Source organism: Pipra filicauda, unplaced genomic scaffold, assembly GCF_003945595.2.
Source record: "Pipra filicauda isolate LSUMZ 115617 unplaced genomic scaffold, ASM394559v2 scaffold169_size1572857_pilon, whole genome shotgun sequence".
In the NCBI taxonomy this organism is placed as follows: domain Eukaryota; kingdom Metazoa; phylum Chordata; class Aves; order Passeriformes; family Pipridae; genus Pipra; species Pipra filicauda.
The window spans coordinates 1,087,816-1,099,947 of NW_024104206.1; the positions used below are offsets into that span (position 1 = coordinate 1,087,816).

Genomic DNA, 12,132 nt, shown 5'->3' on the forward strand with positions numbered 1-12,132 from the left:
ATTAACTCTGTGGATCAAATTTTAAAACATGTATTTTAACTAAAATGCTATCAAAATTGTTTCTAAAATACTACTGATGAATACCAGTAATACTAACTTCAACTCCAAAAGATTTCTAAGGTTGAGGATTCGTTTACATTTCTAGAACAGCAGGTCATTACCAACTGATGTTGAACTATTTTTCATAATGGTACATTAAGTTGCTGTGGAATAATAATACTGCAGTCAGTTTTTAAATAGAATTATGACTGAAAGTAATTTCTTCAGAGCACGCACTGTCTTTTTGTATCTTATATAATAATAAGCACTACCTCATCAATGCAGAACAAATGAGTAATAATATGATCAGGGCTGTACAGCTGCAGGGCTACTGTAAACAAGTACCTAAACAATTTTTGCAGCAATTATTATGGACTTCTTTCCATTTTTTTGAGGTTCAACTTTGTCCCCCAATTATACAGTGTTCATAAAGAACAACCTACAATCAGCTCCCGATACTTCTTTTTCAGAGACTGGTGTCGTTCCCGCAACTGGTTGGCCATAAGCTTGTACTGGTCTCTTTCCTGTTGACAGGTGTCTAGCTCTTTGGAAAGGATTAGCAATGCCTCCTTTTTACTTTCGAGCTTCCTTTTGCACACCAGATACTGCAAAAGAGAAAAAAAACATAAATGTAACAAGCCATTTCTACCCCAGCCAGTACTGCATACAAGAGGCTCAAGTTCTCTTAAAAGAATGGAGGAAGACTCCGCACAAGATCAAAGTCTGCCACAAGTCAGCTTATTAACAATAATCACGGGAAAGATATCTGTTATATTGGAAGCCTGAAATAATTTGTAAGGCTACACATTCACCTGACCACTGTGAGTTAGAAAAACTTTGCAATTCGAGTTTCTCCTCTTTTTCCTCACATGCAGTAGTATGAGGAACCTTGCAATTTCACCAGCAGCCCTGGGAAGGCTGCCAGAAGGAAGAAGCACTTGCAAACTCCCTTTTCTACTTGTGTTCACAATACCCAGCTCTCAGGCAGCAACCAGCCCTTCCCACTTCACTTCCCACTGCCCTCCTCTTCCTCACTACCAGCAGTGTCCTTGGGGCTCTGAACACTGAAATGGGACCATGTTACAGGAGAAGGGGTAGCTTGAGCATTAACCAAATTTACCTTGAGTCTGAAATGATTACAGTGTGACACCCTATTGACACAGGTAAAAGAAACTTAATTACTGTGTGATACTACAGGCATGTGCTTGTTGAGGCAAAAGAATAGGAAACAACAGAAGAATGCTGCAAACACCTAAATGGGGAGGGAAGGGAGAGGTGAACCTTCTCCTCCAGCCACCGCCTTTCATGTGCAGGGCTCATGCACAAAGCAGAGCAGAACTTGCAAATCTAAGGTGTTCTGCATTAGTCCGACGTGCTTCGCTGCCTTTCCCCATCGAGAGGAAGAGAGTAACGTGTATGTCATCCTCAATGCTACCTATCAGAACTTTCAGGTAACTTCTTTCCCTTAACGTGATGTTCAATCAGCAGATTATTCTCACCCATCACTGGACACTGCTCACGCTAAAGCATTTATTTCTATTTCTGATGTTACTGACATACAACGTGGCACTAAATACTTTCTGAATGTGCTCTGCAAGAGACCAAATACCACAGCAGTCATGAAAACAATTTATAGTTTCATTATATCCTCTGACAAGAATACTTTGTCATTATGGGCTCTTGCACAAAGCAAGAGCATCAGCACTTCCGTACTTTCAAGTCAGTGCTGTTCTTTGGGACAGAAATCATTATTTGTATGTACTACTTGCTTGGAATTAACTTTGTTAACCTCCATTTCAAGTCAATGAGAAAGGGAAAAGTGAGTTTGGTATATTAGTACAGCCAACCTTTTCCAAAAATGGTAAATGCTTAGTTGCAAAAAAGTGGGAAGGGAATGAGAAAAGCAATTCCAAGAAGGATTTGAACTCTCAAAAAGGACACTTCCACCTTGGCTTAAGTTTATTTCTGGCAATACTGAAGTTGAAATCCTGCCATAAATTTTCTGGATTATGATGCCTTGGCATCAACAAAGGCAACTGTACCTATGTACTTATGTCCTTACTGATACCTTACACAAATGTCAAATCCCCTGATAAAGCACTGAAAGGTATCAGAAGCTAAACTTTAATATTGTCAGCAAGTGAATATAGTGACATGGTAAACTGCTTCGAACTTGATAAAATAATTCCTTCCCTTACAGTGAAATATTTACCTCTGACAATCTCTCTTCTTCTATTTCCAGTTTCATCCAATGTCTTAGTAATTCTAAAGTATGCCTTCACTAAATTGTTTTAAAATACTAACAATCTGATAGAGTAATTGCAAATAAAAATAAGTAAAAGCAAACCCCACAATCACTTCAAAAAAACCCAACAGCCTAAAGCCCTGAACCAAGTAGCCTGTCCTGTTCCTTTAACCAGCAGGAAGAATGCAGCTGGCCTATCAGCCAACACCTATGCAATGTACACAATGGGAGTGGAAAGAAGCCAAACATGTCACCTTAATACACCCACAGCACCAGCAGGTGCCTCCGAGCATTGCCTCCATTGCTGGTGTATGAAGGAGTGTATGACAGTTGCAAGTGAACTACAGCATGTGGATAAGACTACAAAACCCAGTACTTATGAGACAAGAAATACAGACCTAGCACCAAACAAGTCTTGTTTCTGCCATGAGTCACAGCCCTCCACAACAGACACATTCAGAGCATAAAAGAACACTTCACCTTTCACAGCAGCACTGGTGGGGCCAAGGGAATTCTCCATTATCTGCTAGGCTGTGGATAACAAACTATATGAGGATTGTGAGGGCAATTGCATTCAGGGTCTAAATGAAAAGGAATAATTATGTCCTCCTTGTTCAAATTATATTTTAACTTGATGAATTATATACTGATGATGTGCTATACAGACAGAAGGGGTTTGGCATCTCCCATCAATGTACTGTTTGCATTTTACTATAAAAATGACCACGTAGAAGACTTTTGGAAGCCATTTTTGCCTTTTGCATATACTGATTTTCTCAAATAAATGCAGTAATATTGTAATAATTTTTTTCCATGGGCTTATGGTACAAAAAACAACAAAGCCAATGCATGTCTGTGGAACTTGGTTATTCAACAGAGCTATGTTTGCAGTTCCCCTTACCATTTTTGAAGGAAAAACAAATTTTACAAAGACAGACCTCAGAGGTTATTCAATATGTATGTTTCTGAGTATTAAAAAAAAATGTAGCAATAATGGCCCTAACCATAGCAATAAACCAACCTAATGACTGTACACCAGAAATGGAAAACAACTGAGTCCCATACACAATTTCCTTTATATGGACAACTAAGTGCAACACAATTGGTATGCTGTCAAAAGGAATATAGGAGCGTGACAGTCTTTTTGGAGCAATGCAAGGAATAAGGCAAATTTTCTCAAATAGTCTGAAAAAAGTATTCAGTAGATGCTGCTGGCATTCATTCATATAGAGATTTCTTCTTCTGCAACCGAAGGAAAGCCTACCTCTCACATGCTGTCTATCAGTCGGACAAACTAGTGAATTCTGTTATGCATTATAGTTACTATGAAACATTCTAATGGTCTTTTATTTCTTTTTAACTAATGTTACAAAATAATCTATGAATTTAAAAAGCAAGGTTAAACAAGAACCAGCTGCTATACTTTCAATCTAAAAGCTACAATAGACAACTTTTCATATCAGTCTAGTGACTTTCATCTACCAATTTGCTGTTATCTGCAATAAAGCAAATTATAATTGCTACGAGGAAGATCATAATAATTAAAGGAATATATATGACATCCTACATTACTGCCTGGACTGCTTTACAGCCTACTTTAGTGAAATTGAGTAAAAAGAGACTGACATTACAGGAGAGTGTAACTGCTCCAAGGTGACCCTCTACACTGAACACTTACTATTTGTCCATTGCTATTTTTAGTGACAAATCTGGGTAGATCTCATTAATGACGTTGTAGACATGGTCTAATAATCTGATGAGGCTGGAACACTGTCAAGGTTTTAGACTTTCTTTTTTTAAACCAACAAACAGACTGAATACCTATCAGAATTTTGTTTTTTAATTTGTACAAATTACTGCCCTATACTTTGGTATTTAATGGCAATTAATGTCAAGGAAAATATCTAATTTTCTGAGACTAAAAGTATCACTGTGGATCATATTCTGTGTTCTCTTGACGCTCCAGGGCCTTGTGTCCTCCTAAATGATGAAGGGCTACCACACTGGGCCTTGAAACCTATCATCCACCATGCTGAGAAACCAGGAAAACTCTACTCACCACCTTTTGGACAAGAGATCCAACTGCTACTGAATTGTCTGAAGTTTTATCAAATTTCTCCTCATTATACTCTTGGAGGCAATTTTGTTGTGGAAACTGCAAAGTCTCAAAATGTATTGCAATCTCATTATTTGGGATGTTTGTTGATTGTGTTTCAGTAATGTTGCTCCCCTTGACTTCTGATTAAACTGTTCAACTTATCTGAAAGTCAAGCATTCAAACCCAGAGAAATACACAATTGCTGGCCATTTGTCTGCCATTTTATGTCCTCATCTCTGATAAAACCTGAGAAAAATGCAGTGACCTTGGTTCTATCCCACCATATCAACTCTGCTTTTCCTGCTGCCCAGCTCTTGCTTCACTAGCTGCCTCCCAGCTGCTCAAACACGAAGCAGGATGGTATCGTTCACTGATGATATAAGCAGCTCCTCAGAACACCATGTCTTACCCTGATGACAATATTACACCACATCATCTTCACTGGTCATGTAGGAATTACTGTAATTTACTGTTTAAAATAACACTACTTTCTGATGTGGCCCAGCCCTTAAAAGTTTTTTATGCTGTGCATTGGATTACATTAATTTCTCTGTGTTTGTTCCACAACACAGAGAGTTGTGAGTTCCTGTGAGTATCTTAGTCCAAACCGAAACATGGCAACATGAAAAGCAAACACTTGGTTTTTTTGCCCAAAAGCCCAGCATGCAGGTCTTCACAGCACCTCTCTCACAGCTCCTGAGAATTCTGGAGTGCAGTAAGTCACAGTGTCAACTCTTTCAGCATTTCCATTTCCTTTTCCAAATGCTACGACTCAAGTTTCTTTCGTGTCAAACAAGCAGTTATTGACCAGGTCTTCATCCTGCAACTTTACATCACCTTTGAAATACCCTAAACACGGGTCATTCAGTGACATAAATGTTACATAAAAACCCAAAGTCCAAGCAAAAAATTACCTGGTGTCCCAAGAGAGTACTTCACGTTTTATATATATCCATCCATCACCAATACATGAATTCACCTAAAGAACGGGTAAAATTTATGTGGGTTCTTGCTCTTAAAGCCTGTTCTTTTGCACCCAGTTTGTGAAATGATCAGTGGAAACAATGACTCTTTCTGGTCCTTCAGTATTTGCTAAGTTGGCTTTGTCCCAGTATTCCTTCCTACGCCATCCTATTCAGAGTTAGTTTAAAGAATGTTCAAGGTACATGTGGTACAAAGATTTTTCAGAGTACCAGGTGCACACTAGGCCTGAAATGTGTGTGGCTGCACAGTAAGTGGAAAAATACAGAAACATGGAGGCAAAAGAACAAGCAAGAAGATAGTGGTGAGCATAATAAAAGCAGAGAAAGACATATGAAAGGGTACAGATCAAAAAGCACTGAAATGGAACAAAACTCAAAAGGAAGAGTAAATATAGAAAAAGACTGCAACAGACCAAAAAAAAGGTATTCTTTTTATCTAATGAAAAATGAAAAGACAACCTACAAAAATATATGCTGTGTGTATAAGTGTTTGTGCAAGTAGATATAAGTACCAAAACCACATCCTACCATTTTTCTTAACACCTGCAATACCAGACTTTTAAAAATTACAGTTGTTTTGACAAGTATTTAAATTACTCCTACCTTTCAAACTTGGAGGACTGGGCTTGTGTAAACGAAAAAGAATGTGACCACAGATCTGAACTCACCAGCTGCTGGCCTTTTACACCAAGATTTTTAACCCCATCTTATGTTTTAGTTGTCCAGCATCAGCAATGGAAGAGGGTTTGTTTAGAGCTACCATGTCTTTTCTCGTCTGTGTTATCTTGTATTTTGAAAGCATTTCAATATGTTTATGAAATACACAGGGAAAAAAAACTTAAAATTACCTAGCAGACACTGAAGCTAAGAGGTCTTGAGAAGCTCTGTACCGCTCAGGGATATGGAAAATTTGAAAAACTCATTCCAAGTTACTTCAGAAGTTTGAGCCACAGACCCATCAGGATGTTGGAGTTAATGGGTAAATTGCATGGAGTGAATCACTAACAGCCAAGGGAAGAGGAAGGCAAAAGAGAGAAGCCTATATCTGACAGCAGCAGAAAAACAGGCTGTAAACCTGCTGTGGGAACAGAGAGAAAGGGCAGAAAAATGGAATATAAAGCACTAGGCCTCTAATTGTTCCAGATAAAAAGAAATTATATGTATGCTTAAGTATCTGAGAGAATACTGTAGCTTAGCACAATCATTAAACTTTGCTACAATTAGGAAGCCCTAAACTAAGTGTTCAATTTCAGGATGAAGTTTTTAAGTTGAACTATATAAAAAGTCTTTTATCTCTTACCCTTCACTGCCACGTGAAACCACCCTCACCCCCAAATAAAACTCCATTTGAGAAATGAGACATCAAATGCAACACTGCACGATCAGGATACGGCTAAGAGTGCACCTTTCACTTTCTTCTGAATCATTTTGTGTGTTTGCATAAGCAGCCTCCAGTGCTAGATGCAGTGTACTAGCACAGATCTGGGCCTACACAAACTCCCACTGAAATCATCAGGACAGGTGACAGATTCAAGACCCTAAACTCAAACATCTTTCTGACTGGTCAGGGCCTTAAGCCTTATGCTCACATAATATAAGGGAGGCAAAGCCCTCCTGAAAACAGGAATTCACCTGCGTCTCTAGGACAGCAGACAGTCAGGTTTATCTAGGCCCATGCTGTTGGCACAAAAGTTTTGTTTGCTAATATAAACACAAAAATACTATTTTTATAGTAATGCAAAATCAATGAAATGCAACATGCCATGTAAAAATCAGCACAGTAACCTATTTCATGAGTTTTCCTACTAAACAGACTTGACTTTGGTGACACTTCTTTAAATTATACTGACCTCAAACGGTTTCGAGTTTGGTAACTTATCCTACATGAAAATGTGTACCCGTTAAACACCTGGTAATCTTTATTACCTTTTGACAATAAAGTTTCTATTCTTGTAATCTGAAAATCCTCCACCTGTTGAAGCTCATGGCTACTGTACTATCACATTCTTTTGTCCCGTTTTATAAACGTCCCCCGTGGCTCTCAGAACCCTTCCACACGCGATTCAAGTAAAGCACGAGCACACGGCACTGGGCACAGCCCGGTCACCCGGCCTGGCTGCCGCACCGGGGCTGCGCTGCTCCCCCGGGCTGGCGGCAGCGCCGGCCCGAGGCCTCGGTCAGTGAATCCTCGGCGATTTCAAGCCAGCAGCAGCCTCAGCGCCTGAAACCTGCTCTCCGCAGACCCAGGGCTGGGAACACACGGAGAGGTTCTCAGGCCCTTGCTCCCGGCGCTCACAGCCGTGCGGGGCGGGGACGGCAGCAGGGCAGGGCCAGCGGCAGCCGTGCCCGGCACAGCCCAGTGCCTCCCGCCCGCCGCTCCCCCCGTCACCGCCCCTGGGCCCGGGCCGGTCCCCTCCCGGCCGCTGAGCCCCGAGGCCCGGCAGTTCCCCCGAGGCGCGGGGAGCAACGGGGCCCTGCCGCCGCTCTACCCCGGCCCGCGGCCGCCCCGCCGCCTCACCTCGCTCAGCAGCCCCTGCCAGTCGCTCTCGCTGCGCTGGGAGCTCATGGCTCCGGCGGCCCGCGGCGGCGACCGGCTCCGCCCGCCCCGGCCTTCCCGAGCAGCCCGCGGGAGAGGCGGGGCCTGCGGCCGCCCGTGCGACCGGCCCTGCCCGCCGGGACCCGCCGGGACCGAGCTCCGCACGGCCGAGCGCCGGCAGCGCCGGGCCCTGGTGCCCGGGCAGGGAGGCCGGTCCGCGGGGCAGAGCGGCGGGGCCCGAGCGGCACCTGCCGAGGGCTGTGCGGGAGCGTCCGGGTGCGTGTCCCAGAGAAGGGCCCTCCTCTCCTGACGTGCTCCTCCAGTGTAACAGCTGGGCACTGCTGCCGTCCCAGGCTCTGGACAGCCAGGCCTCCGTCAGGACTGGTCGATGAGGCGGCGGACATCAGGGAGACTGTATTCCTATATATGTGTAACAAACCCCTTGCAAGTTATGTACACGCTTGTGTTGCGTGTGTAAGGTAAGACATAGCAGCAGGACAAGGAGATAGAAAACCATTTTCTCAAAATATGATGGTGGAACACTGGCCACGTTGGGCACAGATCTTTGTTCTCACTCAGTTCGCGGAGGTGTAAGTAACGTAATGACCCAGGACTTGATCTAGCTTCCTTTTCACCCCACTACCACAGACATTCACTTCCCATCAGCACTAAAACCGAAGCACGGCACCCACAGGGCGCTCTTCCCCCTTCCTGATCCCTCTGCTCAAGCCATACCCTCTGCAGCCAGAGCTGAAGCAACGTCCATCCCCATGGACTAGATCTACCCTGAGGCACATAACAGGTGATCTTTATTGTACTCCTAACACGGCGAGTGTCCCCAGGACTTATGTTTTCCAGGCAGAGTGAAAGTGTAATTGCATGGAGCATTTGAGCAGTTTAACTCACAAGTACTCTTTGTTTTAAATAACAGCACAAACAGCACAAGACAACACGTTAAAATATGCATGCCTCATTGTTCACCACAATTTACCCACTGTTAAGATTTGTTTGTGCTCTGGCATCTAGGCACAGTGTCCTTTTGTTTTCTAAACTGGCTTCGAGAGCCTCCTTTGACAACTTCGCATCCCTTTGAGCAAGGGATGTTGGCCTCGCCACTGACAACTTTTCTGTTCCCGGTGCTTACTTGACGGCTTATATGGGAAGAAACATAGGTCACATCTGAACTCAGTAGGAGGTCTCTTTGAATGGAAGATTATCACGTTTAATAAATGCCTATGGTTATGTCCATATTAAAACAAAAAACCAACAACACCAAAAAAAAAAAGTCCAGGATAGCAGCTAGCTTTAGTATGGAACTTCAATTTGATAATTAGAAAGTTTATACATTTTATCTGCAAATTATAAATCAAACATAGACATTTGCTCCAGTTTGTAGCCCATATCCTCCTATATTAGCTGTTCCTCATCTCTAGGCATTCTGTAACTTTAATGCTATAGAGAGTACATTTGTCTTTCCTCTTTGTTCATATGTTTTGTGGTTTATGTTGTCACATGTGTGATATATCACAATCCTGCATGTCCTCACAGAACACCATTTCTGAAAACGGCATCATGTTTGCAGAGGTAAATAGCAAATAATTAAAATTAACAAGAACTATAATTTAAACCATTGATTAAAAGGATTGTTAGTGATCTTAGAAACTCAATCATTTTCTTAGTGTTGTTAATAGTTAGAGCTATACAACTGGTAGTGTAGATGAACCAAACAGAATCTTTTTCCTAGTTTCTCATTTGCAGAATTTCTCTCCTCTGTTTTTTCGGTCGTGTAGCACTCTGGACTCAGAATGCTCTTGCAGAAACAGCTCATATTATTGAGGCATGTCAGTCATTTTAATCCCAAATCTGCTCGCCCTCCTCACAAACATAAGGTTTTAATTTTTATTGATGATAAGTATTCAAATGAGAAGTAAATATTCATGAAAGAGAGGTTATTAAAACAAAAGGAACTCTCAATGTTTCCAGTTCTTATGATTTTATCAAAAGGTTGATAAGAGCTGGTGTTTTTCAGAAAGCCCAAGCTGTTGGATGAGAATAACCACTTTCTTTTGAAGTAAAAGAAAGATTCAAGGGAATAAATGAAAAATAAGCTGAAATGTGCCTTGAGTACACTTGATACGATCAGAAGGGAAACAAAAGGACCCAAATATGTATTTTTAAGTAATCACTTCTAGTGCCTGATATCAAGACTTTTGGCAGCTTCATCATCTTTCCTGGTCCTCTCTGCCTCACTTACCAGTGGTTCCTGAGGTGCTCCTGTGTAAGGGTCCCAGTCCGGACCGGGTTACTCTGTCAGCCTCTAGGCAGGAACGTACTGAGATACAGTTACTGTCATAACTCAAACAAGTAAAGAAGATGATAGAAAATAAGTACTATCACCCTAGTTTATAGATAGAAACTTGCCTAGGAAAGCTGAAGTTACAAACATAACCAGGGAGCGAAATTGCAGGTTTCAGGACTACCAGTCGACTGTTTTAATTGCAAAACTAACAGGATGTCTTGGCTCTGTTCCTACCTGCTGCAGTAACTTCTTTTGCACCATCACCTTGCCATTATCAGAAGAGTACAGTATTGTCATTGAACATCTGAGACAAAAAAATCTCAACCTTCCTCTCCAGCTACCATCCCGTTCTCTTTGTCTCTAGATCTGTTATCTTTGCTTTCTTCCTCTATATGTTCACTAGATAAAGTTATCTACTTCTAGTGTTTCATCTTCCTTCTCTGCAATTCTGCTTTGTGATCAATCTTTTCCTTGGTATCTTGAGTTCTGTCTTTTCACCAGACTACCCTCCACTTCTCTAAGCATTTTCTACATTTCATTAAGAAGGATTCAGACTTTCTAAAAAACATTTTTTTTGGCCTAGACAATTATGCATTCAGAGTCAGATCCAAGCTACTGTGGCTTGTTGATACAACTACTCAGGTAGACATATGTAGGAGATTTAAGCAACAGTTTTCAATTGCAAGAGATTTAATCAATAGTTTTAAAACACAGCTTTTAGAAATCAGTGTCTTTGTCATACATTAAGAAAGAAAACAACCTCAGTTTGTATCCATAGGTAAGCCACTGAATGGATCACTGCAAATTTTGCTCCTTATTTTTGTCAACATCTGTCTACTGCACTAACTTCATCATTACATCCATGTCTAACTCTAAAGAAATGTAAGAGTAAAAAGCCAGTGTAAATCGTTAAGATCTGGACAGGCTGTATAATTGAAATATAATGAAAACATGTAATGCTTGTCCACTGAAGGATGATTCAGTCTGACTCTCTACGGATGTTTCGGGGTTCCATTTAATCAAGGAATACCTCTGAATGAGGATATAACCTATCATACATAACACATCCATTTGAGTACTTCTGGTAATTTATATTAGCATTATTCTATTTTATGTTGTTGCTAATCTGATGATAAACACACATTCAAACCCTCATGCACACATTTTGGAGGAAGTATACTATGCTTGTTGAGGATACCATTACTTTTAGCTTTTATCTGTTCCCCTATTTGTTTTCTATCCTTTGCTTTTGCCTTTCCTTTTTTAGAGGCTGCTTTTTGTCCATTTATATTCCAGCCGCGCCTTCTCAATTTTCTCAGGTTCATTGCTGGTTTCACTATCCTGTATCAGCTCTTCTACTTCACATGCATGGTCTGTCAGCAGGACAATATGATCTGCAGATCAGAAGCAGTTTAGCAGTTATTCACTTATGTTGAATCCTTTTGTGGCCAGTCAAGTCCGTGAAGGACACATCTTAGGCAATCAACATGGCCAGTCAAGTCCGTGAAGGACACATCTTAGGCAATCAACAAAGATCGTTAAAGTGATGGTGTTTCTCTTTTCCTCTCCAAACGGTTTGGACCTTCAATGTATTGCTTTCCTTTGTGTATTAGATGCTGCCTGTAATATTAAAATCGGGGACAGTCTTTATTTTCTTTTTCTTTTTGTTTTTTAAAGCTATTTTATAACTTGGCTGGTGCAACCGAACACTGGAGGTCAGAGTAGAGTCTCTCTTATAGAGAGAGAGTGGAAAAAAGAGAATTTGGGGTAAGAGACAGGAACAGACTGTGATCTGCACAAACCAGCTCTGGGATGGAGCTTGGTAGTGAGGTCTGGCCAAAGGAGGTTAAAACCAAAGGAAAGCAGCAGTCAAGAGGAGGGAGTGCAGTGAGTGGGTGGGTGGGATGCTCATGGAAAGCACTGGGGGGAAAG

General features: G+C 41.5%; 1 protein-coding gene across 5 annotated transcripts in view; it reads right to left on the bottom strand.

Annotated features, from left to right (window-relative positions):
- The window catches only part of CCDC149 (coiled-coil domain containing 149), a 51,391-nt gene extending 43,176 nt beyond the window's left edge, over window positions 1-8,215 (bottom strand). For 3 of the 5 annotated variants that reach the window (XM_039379474.1, XM_039379473.1, XM_027713765.2), the window contains exons 1-2: window positions 7,884-8,214; window positions 483-644 (exon numbers count right to left, since the gene is read on the bottom strand). In XM_039379474.1, coding sequence (XP_039235408.1) covers window positions 483-644; window positions 7,884-7,931 — 210 coding nt within the window. In that variant the 5' untranslated portion in view covers window positions 7,932-8,214. Of the gene's footprint in view, window positions 1-482; window positions 645-7,883 lie in introns of all 5 variants that reach the window. The other 2 variants (XM_027713763.2, XM_027713762.2) reach the window with 1 other exon arrangement.
- Between the last annotated feature and the right edge of the window lie 3,917 nt (window positions 8,216-12,132).